Source organism: Opisthocomus hoazin, chromosome 1 (genome assembly GCF_030867145.1).
Source record: "Opisthocomus hoazin isolate bOpiHoa1 chromosome 1, bOpiHoa1.hap1, whole genome shotgun sequence".
Taxonomy (NCBI): domain Eukaryota; kingdom Metazoa; phylum Chordata; class Aves; order Opisthocomiformes; family Opisthocomidae; genus Opisthocomus; species Opisthocomus hoazin.
This window is the reverse complement of record NC_134414.1, coordinates 70,227,185-70,249,121: the sequence shown is the minus strand read 5'-3', so window position 1 is coordinate 70,249,121 and position 21,937 is coordinate 70,227,185. Positions and strand designations below refer to the sequence as shown.

At 44.2% G+C, this 21,937-nt stretch overlaps 1 protein-coding gene across 4 annotated transcripts in view; it reads right to left on the bottom strand.

Moving 5' to 3' along the window:
* NAXD (NAD(P)HX dehydratase) overlaps window positions 1-20,849 on the bottom strand; it is a 51,780-nt gene extending 30,931 nt beyond the window's left edge. Inside the window, exons 1-6 of one of the 4 annotated variants that reach the window (XM_075424752.1) lie at window positions 20,735-20,815; window positions 18,898-19,475; window positions 17,296-17,667; window positions 13,806-13,956; window positions 12,467-12,512; window positions 10,673-10,761 (exon numbers count right to left, since the gene is read on the bottom strand). In XM_075424752.1, the coding sequence (XP_075280867.1) occupies window positions 10,673-10,761; window positions 12,467-12,512; window positions 13,806-13,956; window positions 17,296-17,667; window positions 18,898-19,456 (1,217 nt within the window). In that variant the 5' untranslated portion in view covers window positions 19,457-19,475; window positions 20,735-20,815. The other 3 variants (XM_075424763.1, XM_075424780.1, XM_075424770.1) reach the window with 3 other exon arrangements.
* Window positions 20,850-21,937: the final 1,088 nt, after the last annotated feature.

Below are 21,937 nucleotides of genomic sequence, written 5' to 3'. Positions count from 1 at the left end.
CTGAGGTCAGCTGGCGTCGACACCCTCAGGCTTCAGAGCAGGTAACGCTCCAGCTGCCTATCAGGCACAGAATTTGGACCACAGTAGTTCCTCACCACTGGGAGAAGTTGTTGGGAGAGGCTAGGTGGCATGGGCCAAAAACCTTGCCAAGGATCATTTGGATAACTTGCGAGTACAGATAATCATGTTCAAGCACCTGGGAATAAATATTCCTTGGCAGTGTTTATTTTATTACTATAGAAAAAGCCAATGTACATTCTTGTTTGCCTGTGGATCAAAAACAGAAAAAAAACAACCACCAAAACACTCGGAGACACCAGCACAAAACGTAAGTCGGGTCCTCAGCTGCTCGCTGTGTACTATGCTCACACAAATAACGTTGTTAACTTCCTTTGTCCCTTCATGCCAATTTCTCCACCTGATTACTAACCCGATATCAAACCTCTCCATTTAATTATCACCTCCACTGCCCATGACATGCATGCACAATTGGAATTAGCATTGTATTTAAAAAAAAAAAAAGTATCTAGAAAGGTACGAGGCATGATGAAGACGTCCCATCGATCAAAAGAGATGCAATTTTCAGGCTTTGACAGACAGGGACCAGGTAAGCAAGAATCAGTATTGCCTTTAGAGGTGCCGAGCCACACGATATGCAACTTGGCTTTTTTCCAAAACGGGAATCACAAATGCAATACCCCAAAAGCACAAAGCTAATATTAAGAGGAGTCAGAAAGCCTCTTACAAGGCCACAAGAAAACAGCATTCGAATTTCTGAAAGGAGGGTAAAAACCTATGAGAGAGACTTTGATTAACTAAAAATCAGGGATTTCCCAAAATAAAGCAAGCTTTTTTGGAGGTTGATGGGGCAAGACATTGGGAAACAGTCTGGCTTTCCCATAATTTGAGAATACAAACTCTGCACTATGGACATACACAACAGGAATAATTTAGGAAGCTGAATCCAAACGTAACACTTGTAAACATGGAAAGTGAACTACACTGTGCACGTCTGCAATTAAAGATTCTGGTGACAGACCACAGCTGCAGATTTGCAGGGAATGACCAGATTTTCAAACAGCTACTTAACTCCCAGCTAACCATTATGTTTAATGTGACATGTTATCGGATGCCATTCTGATGAAAATTTACATTACGACAGCTCGCTGTTGTTCAGTCAAGCAACCAACCAACATCCCTCCAAACACCAAAATCTTCCTCAAAGTCTTAGCTTGTCTGGAAAGCAACCGATAGAGCTCTGGCTGCATACAGAAAAGAACTACCGCAGGATAAACATGTAAATAACAACTGCAAGACAACAGAATCATTAATAAGGAAAAAACGAAGGAGCTTCTGTAACTCATCTCATACCTGTGAGGTTTAGTAGGTAAGAAAGAGTCTAAAGCTAATATCAACATTCAATTGACTTTACCCATTGCCCATTAGTCAAAGAAGACCTAAACAAATAAGCAAGCATAGAGAGAGTCTCACAGCAGGGCACGCTATGAAAAAGGACCACACAGATCTTTACCTTATCAGCTTTCCTTGGTTATTAACAAGAGGTAGGGGAGACACACAAAGCTTTGCTCAGCGGAGGCTGAGAACACTGTGATCTCTTGGGAAGTCAGACACAACAGCTTTAACGCTTGCCTTCCCTGAGGCCCCTGTGTAGACAGGGCCAAGGTATGGTGTTCAGCATCTCGCGTGCTTATACTTTTGCTCCATTCTCCTCCAGAACGTACTGAGAAAAGTACTTTCCATTGCAAAATCTACAAATATTATTCAAATTCAACAGCACTGAGTCTCTGAAATGGTGAGGACAATCTTTCTTCGTGAATTATTCGTAGCTTCAGCTAACTTTTGTCAAACTAAAATCAATACACCCTGAAAAAATTCCTCTTGCCTTGCCACCTCAATTATTTTTGCATACGGGAACAGCACTGGTTTGGTTATGGTGCTTATGGCAGTTATTGCTGGATTCAGTACTGCACCATCCCCCTGCTGCCTCTTAATGCACAGCCTCACAGTCTCTTACAATACCTTTCAATTTTGAAAAGCTAATGTAGACAATAAGAACTTTAAGTCAAGCTTTTTGCTCTTCAGGACTCGTCTGTATTTCACTGCCATAAAAATAAAAATTGACATAAACCACAGTTCTGTAGATCTTCATCTTGGTGAAAGCTTGATGCAATAACCTTTCCAAAAACAAAAGAGCCTAAAAAATGATGGTGCCTACTGCCCTAATATCACCCACAGTTTCTAAACATCTTCCAGAGCAGTTCGTAACAGGTATTTGACAGGTGTCATCTGCTTGAAAGTCTGCTCTAGGCTGGTCACTGCCCAGAGCGGGAGGACACTTGACAGCTAGGGCCTGAAATGCAACTCCCATACCCAGTCCCCCCAAAAAGGAAATTTTGCTGTACACTGCATTTTATTCAAAGACTGGCTTTCACCAAATGATCAAAAGCTGCCAAGGCAATAGCTTTAAATTATTACAGAAAGCTCTAAACACAGCAGCTTTCCTCATTCAGGATGAATGACAGTTAACTGTCATTCCTTTCTAGAGAAGGGAAAGGAACAACAGTGATAAGGTGCAGCCTTGTCAAATTTTACATGGAAACAAGAAAATGTGAAGCAAAGTCAGCATGGGTGTAACCAGGAGCTACAGAAATAGCAGATAAGCATGAATGACAGCGCAGACTGGAGGCAGCAGGACCGCAGCTCTTCACGCGTGTTTTCAGCAGAGCTGGAACCACCTTCGTAATCAGAGATGTGGTTTGGACGTCACAAAACGCCAATCAGTGGGACCTCCTGCTAGAGGACATGGGACATAAGCAAGAATGCCGTCACCTGATCAACTGTACGGCTCCTTGCTGGAGAGCCTGTTTTTCAAATTCTGCTCATTATCTGTGCACACTTGGTGTGACTGAGGCAACTCCAAATGCATTAAAATGTACCGTTGCAAAAGTCTGTTACGTAAACTCAGACGAAGCCACTTCAAGTGGGCAGTTTCAAAAGCCAGCCTAGAGTCTTATCTTCAAAGATGGGAAAAAGTCTCTGATCTGAGGATGAAAGAGTTTCGGTTTTGTTTGTCCAAGCACTGCAGGTAATTATGGTAATGTGAATCAAATGTTAGACCTGCTGACATTTAGATCCTGTCATGTTACACAGCACATCAAAAGAGCGAAAGATGGAACATAATGCGTAGCTCTAGAATTTCAGTAATCACCTCAGAAAGCTAATTATTAACTATTGTGGTAAACCCTGGGTGAGGTCATTATTGGAAACTGGGTAAATAAGATAGCGAGAGAGATTATTCTGGATAGGTTAGGTCAAAGAAATTAAAGGCAAAACCAAACCGTGCAAAAAAATGTTCAAGCATAAAATTAAACTAATTCTATATTTGAAAAGTAGCTATATTTGTCAATGTTTAAATCACCATTCTTGTAAATTAACTCCACATTTCCAGAAGCCCAAAGGCTTGAGGCAGCCTCTTTCAGCCCCGTGAACAGAACTGGAAATGGTAACTTATTCTAGAAAAGCTCACTGATCCCATTATCAACTCATGGGTCTCTCACCAAGCACCTCAGTCAGGTAGAGTAAATCTCAGTGACAACACAGTGGCATGAAGTTGGCTGGATGCACTTAGAGACCACAAAGAGATACATTTAGTAAATTAAGACTGGTACATTAAAATGCCCCCCCAAACATTTAGAAAACAAAAAGGTCATTTTCACCTACCAGGCTGTTGAAAGATCTTCAGTAATGTTTAATCTGCAAATGCGATGCAGACAATACCTATTTTCCTGCTACAATCCCATGAAATGACAGGGAAGAAAATGAAAGAAAAACAAAGACACTAATGAGAGAGCGATTGAACACTATTCAAATCAAGTGTTGCTTTTCAGCCACTAGGTAAGTTAATTTAGACACCAGAAGTGACCCTGGTAGGTTTCATCTGAATATTAACAACATAGCAGCAAGAACAGCAACCCATCATCCAGGAAGAGCACTGGTTTCACAAGTTCATAGCAAGAGACTGCTCTTAATATGCAGATAGCACAGTTTTTACGTGCTTCATATTCTACCTTCAAGGCAGCGAGAGTCTGAATGACCTTTTGGGGTACGCATTTAGAAAAAATGCCGTATTCACCATATCGTATTCTTTCTATCCCAAAAATGATGACAACACCCAAAAATGTTTTCCACAGCTGCTATTTGGACACCAGACTTTCATTTAGGTATCAGATCTTCTCTTTCACTAGGAATTGGGTTGTCAACAAACTACAATCATCAGAGCCAACAACCATTTCTAATAATGAACCCAAGCGCATTATACAAATGAAGTCGCCTCTCATGCAGAGCAGAGCCTCTCACATCCTGTGAGAAACAGCCCCAAAGGAGAAGCAGCTATTGCTTGACTCTGTTTTCTGAGATTTCTCACACAGACATGACAACAGCACTCAAGGTCAACTTTATCTAGCCTTGTAAAGATACCACAGTTATCAACACAGTCATTTTATGACCTGCATTTAGATATATCCAAGTATTTAAAGCAGTTGCAGTAATGTTTTGATCTCAGTCATATTATCAATGCGTGTTATGACAATCCCCCCCCAAAGTATAATGATAACCAAATGTTTTGACTTCATTATTTAGAGAGTTCAGGGAAGTGAACTGACTTGATAAGTAGAATCTGTCAAATATTCTTTGAAATGGACTGCAATCAACCAAAACCTGTGACTTAAAAAGCGACAGAATGAAGTTAGGATGACAACGTAATTTCCCTCAGAATGAAATAGACCCTAAAAACACTAATGCACTTTTTTTTTTTTAAATGTTAAACTCAAAGTGACAAGCTTTTATCACATTGGTATCCCTCTCTAGTTTGTGTTCCACTCTTAAGGCACAGATGATAGCTGAATCAATACCCAGAAGGCAGAGTACTTCTCACGTGTCCACAGACAATTTGAAGACAGAACATGTCTCGGTCTAAACGTCTGCTTTCCTGATTGTCAACTGGAAAAAAAAAAGAATGAGACCCCAAAAAACCTTAAAAATTATCATAACAAAAACAAATGCAAAAGCAAATCCCAGGCATGCCCGCTTTCACTCAAACTCAAGATTAAACAGCAAAGAAGTCCAACCCTGGTGTCAAATCACAGCAGTACAACAAGTGTCCAGAAGGATGAATTTGGCCAGGATCCAGCTAGAGTAAAATGTTCCTACACACGTATACATCTCTTTCTGATGTATCAGAAAGCACTAAGAACAGCAGCACTCCCTGCAGTGATGCTAAAACTCTTTGGCTACTTCTCGCATCTTGTACGGCCCTGTGCAGCCTGCTCTAGGGGAACCTCCTTTGGCAGGCGGGTTGGACTAGATGATCCCCAGAGGTCCCTCTCAACTACTACCATTCTGTGATTCTGTGATGAGGTGGCAAAACCTCTGTTAGTGTCACCGGGGATAACGAGCTCCACAACAACATGGAGGAGAGGGACTACAGTATGGGGTGAATACATCTCATGTCTATTATTCACTCTGCAGCACGCAGCAAAGAAGCAGCCGCTTTTTGCCAAGAAAGCTGGACACAGGAAACAGGTCCATAAACAAGTTTTGTCCATGGGACTGCACAACAGGATTAGAAACAGTTTAAGTATACTTCTCTGAGTCAGCACATAGAAACAGACCGTTCTCTCTCCCTAAGTACTCAGGAAAAAAAACCCCAAAACTGTCTCATGCAATTCCTAGCTAGGCCGCTGTCTAAGTGAGGTTTGGGAGAAAGATCACAAAGTTTATGCCTGCATCTTTTCTGCGGGTATAACAGGGATCCAGCAGCCAAGACACTTGAGAGACACCTTTCTGGTAATCGGAGCAATCTGTGCTTTCTCCTTGACTTTCCCCAGTGACAAGAATTCTTGCATCTCTTCCAGCAACTGATTCAGCAGAGAGGTTAGTCACATGTTACACAGAAGCAGCATTTAATAGTCATCCTTAGCTAACACTACTGGAAGGTATGAGCTTCCTCCCACAAAGGAACAACATTTTTGAATCTCCTCTCCATATAACTAATTATAAATGGTCAAAAGTCTTCACATTGTTCCTGGGCTTTCTTTAAGAGACTTGGCACTGGTTAAAAGCGCTCATATAACTTATCAGGAGCTCGCTATCCATGACTCACTTTTACAAATTTTTTTCCGATCATCAAAACATAGACAAAGTCCAGCGAAACTAGGTAAAACACGTTCCAGCAACCCTGATCTAAGCTAAGCTTCTTCATTAATGGTAACTGACCTCAACACACAGGCCAGCCTCATGAGAGTTTTCTCCCCAATTACAGAATCACAGAATCACAGAATAGTTGGGGTTGGAAGGGACCTCTGTGGGTCATCTAGTCCAACTCCCCTGCCAAAGCAGGGTCACCTACAGCAGGCTGCACAGGACCTTGTCCACGCGGGGCTTGAATATCTCCAGAGAAGGAGACTCCACAACCTCCCTGGGCAGCCTGTTCCAGTGCTCCGTCACCCTCAGAGGGAAGAAGTTCTTCCTCATGTTCAGCCAGAACTTCCTGTGCTTCAGTTTGTGCCCATTGCCCCTTGTCCTGTCACTGGGCACCACTGAAAAGAGCTTGGCCCCATCCTCCTGACACCCACCCTTCAGATATTTACAAGCATTATGACAATGTTTTTCAAAATCCAAACAAAAACTTGAACTCTGCAATTAACTGTAAGTCTTTCAGTAATTATGGCAATCTTTCCTAGCCCATATAGACCCATAGATACAACCAGCTTGGAGGAAGGTATTATTTCTAAATCCATACTTCGTTCAAGCATGACTTTTCTGGAGATAATGGAAAAAATACGTGACTTCTTCAAGACCACAAGAAATTAATGACCTGACATCTCATTCTACTTCTCCGATAAAGCTCTGGAGATCAAGGAGTGTATCAACTGTCAACTTTACAAATTGTCTGACAACCAAGTTACAAGTGGGCTACTCAGCAGCATCTCAATATTTTCTGGCCTACAGAGGAAGAAAAACCTCTGTAAAAAAGTCTTTGCAAGAGGGGAATCTAACACAATAGATTTATTCTCTCTTCTTTTAAAATACAACCAGCTCTGTTCGTACAGCTCATTTAACTCTCTGATCACTCATCTATCAAGACAGGATAAGCTAACCCAACACAAGTATCCAAGAAGTCTATTCAACCTGACCTGAGCCAGGGAATTAACATAGGGAATATAAAAAAAGCCCCTGAAAACCGACGAAAGTTTCCAACACTAATCCAAGAAAGTACGTACACGACTATGGGTGAAATACACACAGAAAACGTCTGCAACAAAACTTAATACAATGCAAAAGCTAAGTTTTATCTCGTCTGTATTTGTGTAGAGTTTACAGTAGGAGCATGTTAACTGAGAAAACAGAAGAACATAGCACAAACCGCAGGTAGTGGTGACAAGGCAGCTGTGACCAAGACTCAGTACACTCCACTATTCAAAAGACCCCGACTTCTGCAATACACATTTTTCACTTCTCCACAGGAAAGCAAAAGTCAGCCAGCAAAAAATATTGAACTAGTTAGCTGGCCCGTTTTTCAATTAATACTTTCATTAATACCAAGTCATCATGGAAGGGGCCATAAATGCATTTGACAGAATCCCTGAATAAAAAGGAAAAGCTACTGTTGATAACACTGACTGTCCCTGGCCCCTAGACACCCAGCTACCATCATTCAGCTCAGGTGGTGAGCACGCACAGAGCCAGGTGTGGAGGCTGTGTCTGGCCAGATCCTGGGCTGCCACAGGCAGCCCCAGCTCTCCGACCTTCACTCACAGGACCAAGGAATGAAGTTACAAGATAAAAACCAAAGTTGCATGGTGGGTGTCTACAGGACAGGATGTTACACCAGAAGGGACGGTCTGCATCTGGGGCCACACGGAATTGCCCTGGCAGTGCTGCAAGATGGATGCCCGTCTTCACAACCCTCCTTCTGCAACCCCACTCAATCTTTCTCACATAACATTCCTCGCATCCTTGAAGTGACAGACATTTGCCAAGGACGTGAGACGCAACAGTGCAACTTCTAGCTCTTTCATACCTTTGCTAGCCATGCTGCCAAAGATGAGCGACCGCAGCTCTAACGAGCCAGAAGAGCCCCGGCTTTCCAGGGGCAGGAGCACAGAAAGAGCATGCTCTTCCCCTGAGATGATCCTCCACGAGGCGAAGGCAGTAGGGAAAGGTAGCGGCAGCCAAGTCACAGAGGAGATGATAAAATGTCAGACTCCTGACAGTACAAAATGGCAGCTGAACCCTGGCGAAATGCCAAGCTGTTCAAACTGTGAATTGAGGAGTACACGGGGCCGTAATTATGATTAGCATAATAAGAGGGTGGTACAACAGCCACCTAGTTACTCTGAAGGGTCATGGAGAAATCATAACAAAGCAAAGTTTTAAGGAGAGACACAAAAGAAAACAATGACGTAGCTGCTTGGTAGGTTTTACCCAGAGGTTCTTCCATGCGTGAAGTGCGGCCCCGGAGAAAGTACAAAGACTGTTTAAGAGATCAGGCTCTGAATCGAGAGCGGCCGACCATGCCTGCCGAACTCCAACGGCTCCACAGCATATAAAAGATCATACGAAAAGTGTGACACTGAAGACAAAGGACCTGATGAGAAAAATAGGCCGTTTGTGTAAATCTGAACAAAACCTGGGCTCAATAGAGTCAGTCAAGATTTTTTCCTTTCTAACCAGTAAAGACTGTTTTCTCTTTTCCTCAAATGAAGCAGAAAAGAAGAGATAAAAATATGAGAAAATTTAACAAACAAAATCTGAACATTCTGATATTTGCATTTTTTTTCATTTTGCATGTCATATAAACAATATTTACAGATCCATTGCTTCATACAATTAGCCAGCTGTCTGGGCGAAATTAATCAGAGTTGTAGTAAAAGTATTAAACACTGAGTTTCAGACTTAAAGCTATATGGATATGAAAACTTCTAGATTCACCATACTTTGTACATGTGGAGGAATTTATAGACAGAGATGAAGTTTAAAACCAAAACTTCTCTCTGCAAATGGAAAAATCGGAGTTTTCATTGAGATCTAAATTCTACAGGAGACACTGGGAATCTGTGTATAATAAAAAATACCCTTATTTAGCAGGCACAATCTGGTCCTCTGTGAACAGAATTTTACTGTTTACTCATTGTCACCTCCCTTTTTCTCTGTGACGCTTCTGTTTCTCCTGTTAGCCTTTTGCATTACCACAGACATCAAGAACCCTCTGTATAGGAAAAATGCTTCTCCCAAGGCAAGGTCAACTCCTTCCCATACAAGACAACCATATGCTGTATCCCAAGTGTCATCCACCAAGACAACCTAAGTTACAAGCTAATACGGCCACTAAGATTCTCCATTTCATTTGTTCATTTAATCCCTTCTATCATTACCATAGGATAGCAGACAGAACATCAAGTGAAGATGTGTATTTTGGATTTTAGAGGCTAATGCAGTTGGACTAGGAAAAACCCTACCCTTGTATCTTCCCGTTGCTTTCAAACACCTTTTTTTCCCTGTCTAAAATCCACAAAGTCATGTGTTTCTTCTGTCTTTCAAAAAAACCCACAACAAAACACAACCCTTGATATCTGACTTCCTTCTAACAACAGGAATGAAACCCACCTTTAGAACATAATAAACTTATGGTTTCCAACCGCAGGCATCCCCATAAGGGAGATCATATTCTTCTTCTCAGACACCGAAATATTTCTGCTGTCATAAATGCTTCCTGACAGCAGTATCTGACAAACACAATTTTAAATTGTGCTTTTTCTGGCTTAATCACAGCTTTGCTATGTACACCAACACACTTTGACACGCATGGGTGCAAGCTAAGCTCAGGGACATATACCTAAGGCACACATCTTAATTCTCATTTACAGTGCTCATTGTAAACCATCATAATACCTAATTGAAACTACTTATCCTGTAGAAGTTCACGAATCAGTAATGTATTTCAGAACACAAATTCAGGGAAGCACATACTGATTTTCCCAGTGAGGACAGCTGCTTATAACACTTTTCATCTTCTTGTTAATAAACCCTGTACTTCAGATCATTTTAGAACATCCACTTATTCCCAGGAAGAGGCGTGTATCTAATGTAACACACTTACGAAGAATCAGCGTCTCTCTTGCCTGGTAATTTTGCGTAAATGACTATACACACAGTAGTGAGAGGAAAAAAGATACACTACTGCTCAATACTATTAGGACTGAAAAAGCAAGAGAACATACTCTATTTGCCTTTCAAATGGAGATTCTAAAATGCTGACTTGTAGTGATTCTTAGTTCTAGATTTTGCCACCGTTCACAGTTAAATGCACTACAATCACAGAACACATGCCAGCAAGTAGCAGAAAGCAAGATCTTTGCTTTTTAAAAAACTGTACTTTGATAGTAACGAAAAAAAAAATCACAACTGATTGCTCTATATTAAAGATCCAACCGTTTGTAATGAAAGGCCAAACTCAGGAATTTTTGTAATCTCCAGCTCACTCATCCTGTAACTCAGAAAAAGAAATAATGCAAACTAATCAACTGTCAGGTTGAAATGTTCAAACTAGTAAGCCTGACTTGCTCATTTAAACAAAAGATAAGTCACTTACAGAACTGGATGAACAATCAGCTCTGGACTATATGATTTGATTACTGTTGCTGCATCTTTGGTACAAAACACATGGGATAAATCTGCACCCTAAAAAAGAAAATTTGCAAACAGAATTATCAAATTTATACTTAATAATAACTTTAGCATTCCAAAGTTTACTCAGTGAATGTAGTTAAAGCAACGTTTATTATTTTTTCTATTTTGGCTTAGACTACTATGCAATGTTTTGGAGATTTATTTTTTTTTTCATCAAACTTCCAATATAATTTTTTTCTGTTTCTCATCAATGGGATGACTGAAAACAGATCTTGAACTTTCACTCACTTGAGAAACGTTTCTCATTTGTAGATGAGCAAAGACTAAAATGTCACATGTACAATAAGAAGAAAGGTAGAAGAACACAGTTGAGCAAGAGACAAGCTACATTAGAGAGGAAAAATAATACTGTAATATACTTGCAAAATACAGCTATGGCAATCTCTGAGCACATTTCCAGTCCTACCATTTTTACTCAATGAGCCAAATCCACACCAGATAAAGGCTGGCACAATTTCAACAACACCCCTCAAGTTAAATAAACATTAAAGCTGAGCAGCTTAGCCTCAAGCTTCTGCTATCAACTCGAAAAATCAGACACACACATAAAACTATGTAAGCAGTGAGCAGAAAGCCTGATCTTCTACCCGTCTTGCATACTGAAATTCCCCAAGGTTAAGAAAGTGTCTCCTCTGCTTTACTACTATACAGTTAACATTTCAAGCTACTAAGCAATGCAGAGATTTGATTCTATGACTCTGTATGTGCAGAGGTAATGACCTGAGACCAAGTGACTTCAATAACGGACCTCCTAGTATGCTACTGTATTTGCACATAGGGAACAGACAGCTGAGTGGCCTTAATATCTTTTATCATAAGATAATAAAATAATATAATTTCAGTTTTAAATCCCTGAGGGACTGCACCCTGGAAGGGTGTGTGTGTATGTGTGTGTGTGAATTTCTGGACTGGTTACCTACTTATTGAAACAAATCTTCAAAGAGAAAAACATACACAGTGAAATGAAAGTCCTGACACACTAGAGTACTGAAAAGTATGTGTATTATGTAAGCATGATTTGTTTACATTTTAATAACCACCATTGTATTTACGTAGTCTGCATTAAATATATTTTTAGCCAGTTAATATGTCACTAAAATAAAGAAGTTCACACTTCTAGGGGGAAAAAAAAACACCTAGAAAATAATTCTGCTAGAGATTATAACGTAAATAAAATGTGCTATTAAAAATTACATTACATTCTACAACCATCTTCAGACTTACAATACGTAAGAATTTTACTGGCCTAAAGCTGCAAGTTTTGAAAGATACCTCATTCAACACACTTCTCAGGTCCAGAAAAAAATTCTGAAGAACCGACTGCAGCACTGAAAACATAACTTTAAACATTAATCTGAAGCTATTTTATTGTTCACTTTTGGAGAAAATACTTCATCAGGTTTTGAAATTTCCTATCCATGTCTCTGATAAAACAGCTCTCCCTCAGAAATTTTCAGTTTTTCAACACAGGATTAACTTTACCTTACACAGAGAAAATATTTACAGAAATCATAGCCAATGACATATTTACAAAGTATTTCTACATATCCAGGACCAATGATTTTCTTTGTTAGATAGAAGACCTTTTAGAACTCAAATTTCACATGCAGTACAGAACAGATGCTTTTAAAAAATGGTGTTTAGCCAGTACAAATGATGAAAAGTTCATTTTGGATTGGTATAAAAGAACACGTACCACTTTGAGAGCTGTAATTGCAGCAAAATACGGTGCTCCAGTGTATCTAGAATAAAATACAATTTAGGTTAGGAAACACAGTCATAAGATTAGATAATCTGGAAATAAGCCTGCCATAATGGAGTCCCAAATTCAAGAGCAAATTTTTAAAAAAGCTTTCTCTTTTGTTTGCTGTAAAAGACAGATGAAATCTTGCTATACTGAAGCCAACCTCAACCCTTGCTTTGATTTCAAAGGCATAGGATTTCACCTCAGCCACCTGACCCTTTCACAGAAATATTTATAAAGATCACATCACAAAAAAAGCAAACTCTTCTCAGACAACGAACTTGAAAGTTCAAAGACAACAAAACAAGAGTCGAGCACTGTTCACAAGCCAAATCTGGGATCCGTGACCTAGATCAATCCCATCTGGTTTTAGGTGCTTAACTAAAGTGCCTAAACTGTGATTCCAGTTGCCCCAAATTCTCTTTATGAAGGCTGCAGAGAGAGAGATGGACAGAATCACCCTCCAGTGGTGCCTACTTCTGCCAAGAGGTAAGAACCGAAGCCCATTAGACCAACAGGAAAACTAACTCCTGGCTAACCAACCCAACTGGAAGACAGCACCTTTCTGCTCTGCATAGAACATTTATTAATGGCAGATGTCCAATGGCAGATCTCTTATACAGGAGAAAGGTGCCATCTCTATCTCAAAAGGAGAAAATGAAAAACAAGAAGGTGTAGTGGCTCATTCAAAGTATTGTGCAGGCTACTGAATGTGGCCAAGAAAAGAACAGAGCCTCATTTATTTCTAGGTCAGTACAGCATTTAACTCATGTATGCCATTTTTTTTTTTTCCCTTAAACACGCCATTTCTATTACTCCAGAACACAAAATAAGGTATTGACAGAATCTAGTAAATACCACAATTTATCAAAATAAAAAGTGCGCAGCAAGAAGATATTCTGTTACTGATTTAAGAGACTCAGTTTCCAAGACATGAAAATATACCAGATGTGCCACTGTCTTACTCTGTTCTACTTGTTCAATAACTTCATCACGCAATGAGAAAAGACTAACGCTGAAAGCAGAGAGAGTTTGCTGGTCAAAAACAACAGAGAAGGTAGACACAAACAGCATTCTAAGTCTCAACCACATTCACTACCAAAAATTTTGCAACACGATTGCAGGGACACATGTTCTTTCATAAACACGCGTGGTCACGGTGACGGACTAGTAAAGCTGTCTGGAAAATACTCACATTTTACATGTAAGGTGAGTTTGAATGGCTTCTACAAGTACTTATGACACCCTCAAACTCTCTCAGAAACAAAAAACGAGTTTCTGTTTAACTTACTCTTGACATCCTCCAACAATGCCTATACGTCCATCTTGACCTTTATGCCTTTTGCCTGTTAGAGGAGGGATAACATTGCGCACCAGTTGAAAAATATTCTCCATATCCTTTAAAGAGTGTGTTCTGTGCAGTGAAAAAGATCTCTCTATAACTGAAAAAAAGAAAATAAGTGTTACTTTAAAGTATGTTCCTTCTTAAACTACCATCAGCATTTCTTTTAAGCGCTCGTACACACTACTAAAAACACTCAAAGATATACAAAGTGACATACTTCTAAAAACCAAATGCTTCGTCACTTAAAGGCCTTTAAAATAGTGAGTAACTAGGGAAGGTGATCATCTCAAAAATTAATTTTGGGTCTGGTGCAGGGAATATTCCCACTGACTGCTCACAGTACTAATTTAGGGGTCAAGCACAGTAAGAAGCAACAGCCCAGAATAGCTGTATGAACATTTTGCAACTAGAAATATCTTCTTAGTTCAGCCTGAAATCACTTCCAGGATTAAGCTCAACTGAAATAGGTACACTTGGTAAGGACTAAATTCATTCAGACACAGAGCAACTAAAACCACATTTTAAGCGCACACTCTACCTTATTTTTTGCTTCCCCTTAAAGACTTCCACCTCCTAGCAGAATCAGGGCCTACCGCACTGCTTTTTTATTTTGGCAGGTGGTTACAAAGCATAACGAACGCCTTTCTGCAAAACTATAATCCAACGCACTAGAGGCAAATGTTACAAGATATCACACAAAGATAATTTTGAGCTATAATACAACTACAGATCTCTGATGCAAAGCTACATGTCAAGCTACATATTAAAACAACTGCACAGAGGGCTTCACATTCAAATGAGTGTTTCAAAAGACTACAAAAATTTAGAAGAAAAAAGTATTTCTACAACTACAGAGAATTACAGTTTACCTAACGGGACAAATTTGAAGATCAGTACTTCTGTGAACAGTGTGTTAACTATAAATTGCAGTAAATACAGTAAAAGTTCATGTATTTCAACAGAGCTCCTCATTACCCATACAATTCTGTTCAGAACAATTTATTTGAGCATTAGTATTCGTCTCCTAGAATGTAGCTACGCTTACTTTTTTTACAGATCTTCTAAAAAGCTTTCAAGGAACTGCTATATAGTAATGCATAACTATGTAAAAAATAACTCCCATGATACTCCTTACTTTCAGCTGTAAAAAACTTTGTAATCCCACCCCCCCAACTCCAAGATCTACATCAAGAGAAACCAAAAAGAAGACAAAAAACTGTTTCAGAAATTTTGGACATAATAATGGGGAAAAAAATTAATAAACAAGAAAACTCTGCATCTGTGTGCTATCAGCAGAAAGCATCTTTTTCTACAGTATCTAAACCTAAACCAGACGTGCTAATCTTCAGTAATAAAGTGCTTTAGTGTTCAATAATGATGAATACTCCTGGCTGATCTTTTGCTTTTAAAATCCTTCAATAATAGAAGCACCTCATTCCTACTGAGAAAAAAAAAAAGAAAGAGAAAAAACAACCCCGTTTTGGATTATGGCCAAAATAGCATTGCAGTGACCCAGAGGAGAACAAAATGCTCATCTCCTCTGGAAATAGGGCAGATTATTTTCTTTAAATCACACTTCATACACTCATTGGTTCTCAACCACACAAGAAATACACTTATCATACAGCTTGTCACCCTTAGAGTGCAACGTTGTTAAGAAGGCCCTCTGTTTCTTTGTTGCCGTTTTTTGTTTATATTGAAATCTAAAATGATTGCATAATAAATAGGGAGAAAACAGAGAATCATGCAAAAAGCGATTCTTATTAGAGCCCCACTTACCTACAGAAACACTAAGGCATATTTAGCTACAAACAACTAAAATTTTAATTCCTTAAAAGATGTACTGCCTGAAGCGTTATTTTCACATTTATAAACACTTTGTTACACCTTCACCAATTAGAAGATTAGAATCCCGAGTTGCTCTTGCTACAGTTGAATATCTATAACACATTTTTGCACAATGTAATATGACTGTACATCTATACAACAAGAAAAACTGAACTTTAGTTTCAAGTCTTCACAGGTAATTAAACTCTTTCAACAAAAAAAACCTCTCTCAAGTAACGGTAAGGCCTTGTAGGTATCATCACCCCAGTCTAGAACCTCAAACTATTTCCCAAAGGATTTTCTAAAGCACTTCAGGTTTCCTTCTAATTTAAAAGTGAAAACAACATTTAAAACACAGAATCCCTGTGTACGCCGTAATTTATCTACAAAAGTCTGCTGCCATCAAGGAATGCTACAGACCAACTACCCAGTCAAGAAGAAACACAGCCAAGTCAGCCAGCCTAAACCCTCGACAGACCTTACCATCCAGTCCCCCAGGCATTTTACAGGGAAACGCAGCACGAAATGCAGAACTGAAAAGGCTCCAAGATCCTCTCAGGAATCGGAGAATGCCCTTTAGGATCTGGCATGCCTGATTACTGCTCAACGCTGAGGCTGGGTGTTCTTTTCTCTCCACAAACCATGCTTTTTGCTTCTGAGCAGTGTGAAATTTGGAATTAAAACAAAACGAGACCTCTTTCGTTTCCACGCAGCAGGCTACAGTCACCAAGCCCCACACTGACTCATTTCAGCGCTGACAAGAGTATCCCCGTTCTCCTCCTGCCCATGCAGTCTGCCTCCACGTACATAAAGACTATAATAAAGACAAATGACATGGAGCCACAGATCCCGAGAAGTCTGTTAATCAACGCTAATATCCGATTATCGGCTTCTGGCCCACACATAAGGTACGGAAGGGAAATTCTACTCATAAACACCAATTCCAGAGTTATTGCTTTGCCTTTTTCTTTAAAATAAATTCAGAAACACAAAGAATTTATAAATGAACTGGTGTAGAAGAAAAATATATGCTAATATTTTCATCTTCTATTACACCTACTACAATAATATAATGATTAATTAAAAGGTAAGATTCAGAATTTTTTTTTAAAAGAAGCTGGATTTTAACATTTGACTTACTTCAGTGTAGGCAAAACTCCACTCTTTTCCCAACCCTGAAAAAACATATGCACTGCCTTAACTTCATATAGTGGGTTAGGCCTGCTAACTTCAACAGCAGCAGAATTTCCGCTACAAGGTACCTAGTGTTTCCAGACAGTTCTCGGCAAACGTGCTACTTGCCTTTTATATACAACGCTTCTCCTAACTTCACTTTACAGAGATGTGAATGTGGAAAGAAGTCCCCAATGTTTACAAGGTTTGAAAGGTGTGATTTTGCTCATTAAAATTTAACTAATGTATCTATAATAAATAATCAGTACAACGGTACAAATGACGTTTTCAGTTCATTATACATCAGACAGACACCTTCACCACAGTATTACATAATTCCAATTAGCTTTTATTTTCAAAAGCTACTTACTACCAGTGCTTTCACACAGAAGTTTAAAAAAACCCTAGCTTTTATTTACGCTATAGAAGAAAGTACCTATCGGTGGAGAAAGTGCTGTTGTCATAGCATTATAATTAAAGTTATCCCCGTATGAACGATGGTTCGCTCTCTGAGGTGGACTCGCTGGTATAGACTGTGACCTTTGTGATACCGTAGAAGAAATTCCTGCCAACATCTGTCCCAACATCTGTAACATCTGGAGCTCTCGAGCATGCTCAGCTTCCCGACGCTTGTCCTCAATTTTGAGCCTCTGCTCTTCATATCTGTAAAATTTCTCTTCTGTATCCACGCTCTGCTGCAGGAATTTTTCCATCATTTTATCCAATGTCAAATTTGCATGGCGTTTTTTTGATCTTTTGGGCTGATTGAGAGGCGGGGTAATAGTCGGAGCATTGATTTCTTTAAAGCCTAAAACAAAGCGAGAGACAATCATTTTTCTGAAGAAAAAGAATATTCTAACAAGAAAGCAGCAAAAGACCTCCCTGTGAGATGTGCACCTAACGTGCCACAAAGTAGTTACACTTGTTCGATGTGAATTCTAACTATTTCAGATATTTTTATTTCAGAGCACCGAAGCAAACCCACAAGCTTCTAGAAAGTTACAAAGGTAACACGAAAATCACACAGAGGCATCCTTTAATTGTTGTAGGACTAAACTTCAACAATAGGAGACTTTTTGATCTTCTAAAAAGGTTTACGTGAAAGCTATTAAATAGTATAGCCTCATTTGTGTATTGCAGGTAATTACATTAATCTAAATTGAGTTTCAGTCTGTTGGCATTCTGGATTTGCATTTCAAAAGAACATTAGTGTAAACAACTCTTTGATGGGGTTTATGTGTAAAAAGAAGGTTGGTTAAACGTCAACCAATTGGCTGATTCCTCAGTGATGTCAACTTCTGAAGACAGGTTCATGTTTGTATTAAAACCACGGCATTAATCTAGATTTAAAACAAACAAACAGCACTGTCGTGTGTGTCCCCCCCCCCCAACACAAATACGGAGCTGAGGGTAAAGAACGAGCAAGGGAAGGGCAGGCTTTATCTAAGGGCTGTTTCTGTCTGCAAGCCCGCTGAAGTTACAAGCGGTGTTCCCGAAACACCTCGAGCAATTAATTACGTAAAAGATCTCCCTCAGCTTTCTGGCCCATCTGCAACAATAAGCAGATTTTTTCAGGTATTATCGTCAGCATCGTTTTAATACAGATTAAGAAAGCCGCACACAGCCTGCAGGGAACGCGAAAATCCTCCGGCGAGAAGGATGCCGCTTTGCTTCTGCAGCATTGCCTGACACTGCTGTCTCGATGATCTCTGCGCTAGTTCTGCATCGGCTTCACCGATAAAAAGTCGCTACAGTCTCCGACCCCCCCGGGCATCTCTCCCTACCCGGTTTGCAGCGCTTCCCGCCCCGCTCCCGTCCGCGGAAAGGGGGGGAGGGGGGGGAGCTCCCGGGGCCGAACAAGGTGCGAGGGAGCGGGAGCACGGGGGCGGATTTGGGAGCGCAGAGGACGGGCGGGGGGGTAAGGCAGAGGGTCGCCAGAAGCAGCCAGCAGGAGAGGCGCCGGCAGCCGGGCTGCGAGAGCCCAGTGGGGGGCACACACGGACGGCCACCCGTCGCCGGGAGCCCGGTGGGTACTCACCGTCGCCCGGCGGCACGGGGATGGCGAAGGGGGGGCACTCCACCTTGACGGGGTGCTCTGCATAGGATGAGCACTCCCCCGAGTCCTCGGTGAAGTTGTCGCGGGGGGACTCCAGCCCGCCGTCCTCGTCCGGCTCGGCGTCCGCCTCCCGACCGTTGCGCGGCGTGCCCGGCGTGGGGGGCCCGGCGAGCGGCCCCGCCGGCTGCGCGCCCTCGGGCGGCGGGGCCGGCGGCTCGGGGGCCCCGTCGGGCCCCCCCCGGCAGCTGAGGATCCGGTCCATCTCGTCGTAGTACTTGCATATCTTGCGGGCGTGCCCGTTCTTCTTCAGCCCGTCCCGGGCCTGGTAGTACTGGCGCTTGAGGCCCTTGATGCGGATGCGGCACTGCTCGGGGGTGCGCTCGAAGCCCAGCTCGGCCAGGCGGCAGGCCACGTCCCGGTACACATGGCTGTTGCGAAAGTTGCCGTCCAGCGCCGACTGCACGTCGGCCTCGCCCCAGATCTCCAGCAGCGCCCGCGTCTCCAGGTCCGACCACAGGAAGCCCCGCGTGTTGGTGATCATCCTTGGCCGGCCGGGGTCACTGCAATGGCCGCGCACCGGGAGAGGGAGGGAGCGAGGGAGGGAGGAGGGGGAGAGCGAGGGAGGGAGGGACGGAGGAGGGCGGCGGGAGGAGGGAGGGCGGCGGGAGGAGGGAGGGGGTTTAATGCCCGCGCTCGGCTCTCCCAGGGGCCGCCTACGCCAGCCCCGGCCGCGGTGCGGCGGGAAGTGGCGGGCGGCCGGGCCCCGGGCCGCGCATCCCCGCCCGGGCCGCCGCTCGCACACAGAACTTCCCGGGCGCCGCTTTGCCCTGCGGGCACCTGCAAAAAGGGCCGTGGAGGGCCGCTTGTTCTTGTGGTTTTTTGTTTGGTTTTTTTTTTTAAAAAAAAACCCAACACCTTACACACAGCCCCCCACTCCTAAAACAATGATGATAAATGAAAAACAAACACCCGGCGCGGAGCCGCGGCCCGCTCCCCCGGGCCGGCACACACCGCCACCCCGCTCCGGCCGGCAGCCGCTCCCCCGCCCCGGGCTCCTCCGGCAGCGGCAGGACGGCGGCGCTGGCTGGACCCGGCGGCCCTGCTCATCACGGCGCGCCTCCCCCTGTCTCTCTCTCTCTCCCTCCCCCTCCCTCCCCGCCGCAGCGGAGCACGGTCCCCGCACACACGCACGCACGGCGCCGCCGCCCCGCCTCGCCACGGCCCTTCCCCGGGGGCCGCCGTGGGGCTCGGCCCCGGGGCAGCACCGGGCTCCCTGCCCGCACACCGGCGGGGCCTGCGGCCGAGGCTCGCGGAGCCTCGCCTCCCGGAGGGCCCCGCTGGAGCGGGCGGAACCCGGCGTGGGTGCAGGCGGGCGGGTTTTCTTCGCTTCCCCCTCCGCCACCCCCTCGCCAGGCGGGTGGGGGGCGGTGGGGGTGTTTCATCGTGCCCGCCCGCTCTGCCCCTTTCGCTCCCAAACCGGCGCCAAGCCCGCCTCCCCGTCACGGGGGCCCGCCGCCGCCCCCCTCACGCCCCCGGGGCCCTTCCTTCCGCGGGGAACACCCACCCCCCCGCTCAGCTCCAGCGGCCCCCTCGGAGGGCGGCCCTCGTCGCCCCCCGCCTCGGCCCGCCCCCGCCGCCCCTCAGGCGCAGGCCCCTCCCCGGCGCGGAGATGTCGATACCTTCCTCCCGCCGCAGCCAGAGGGCCGCAGCCAAGGCCAGCGCGGCCAGGGCGCCGGCGGTGACAGCGCCCCGTCCCCACATCCTCCCTGGGTGGGGGGGGCAGGAGCTGCGGCCGGGCCGCCCCGCGCTCTCCTCTTACCTAGCCGCAGCGCCGGGCTCCCGGCGGCCCCCGCCAAGCGCGCAGGCAGGCGGCGCACACAGCTCATCGGCGCGGCTTCCGGCCCCGCGCCCGGCCGGGCAGGGCACGGCAGGGCAGGGCAGGGCAGGGCAGACGTACGCGGGCGGGAGCGCCCGGCCGCACCGCTGCGCGCCTCCCCGCGGCCTCCCCCGCACCCCCCGGCGGCAGCCAATGGCGGCGCGGGGCCTGCGCGGGCGGGCAGCGCTGAGGTAACGGCCGCGGCTCCCGGCCGGGCAGGGCCGCTGCGGGCCTCGGCCGGCTGCCTGCCGCTGCGGGCCCGGCGCTGTGGGGCTGCCTTCCCAGCCCCTTTCACTGGCAGCAGTTAGAAGCTCCCAGGAATTACCGTGTGTTGCTGCCGGCGTTCCAAGGCTCCTCATGTCCCTCACCTGGCTGGGAGTCTCTGAGCAGCCCCCCGGTTTACAGCTGCCGTTCATTATAGAATAATAGAATGGTTTGGGTGGGAAGGGACCTTAAAGATCATCTGGTTCCAACCCCCCTGCCATGAGCAGGGACATCTTCCACTAGACCAGGTTGCTCAGAGCTCCATCCAACCTGGCCTTGAACACTGCCAGGGAGGGGGCATCCACAGCTTCTCTGGGCAACCTCTTCCAGTGCCTCACCACCCTCATTTCTTCCCAATATCTAATATAAATCTGCTCTCTTTCAGTTTACAGCCATTCCCCATTGTCCTATCACTACACACCCTGGTGAAAAGTCCCTCTCCAGCTTCCTGTAGGCTCCTTCAGGTACTGGAAGGCTGCTGTAAGGTCACCCCAGAGCCTTCTCTTCTCCAGCCTGAACAGCCCCAACTCCCTCAGCCTTTCCTCATAGGAGAGGTACTCCAGCCCTCGGATCATCTTCGTGGCCCTCCTCTGGGCCTGCTCCAGCACATCCATGTCCTTCTTATGTTGGGGGCTCCAGAGCTGGATGCAGTACTCCAGGCTTTTCCTAGCTCAGATACGTCATTCTAGAGCAGTATTCTTGTAACATTTTCTTTTACTCTAAACCGCACCAGAGCTGCTGGCAAGACCAGCTGATGTTCACCTCTGGTCCTACGGTGCCTACGTAACCTAGACAATAAATCAAAATACAGTGTCACCCAGGAACAACTAACGCGGTTATACACATGAGAAATCTGAAACACTGAAGCTCAGAACAGCTGTA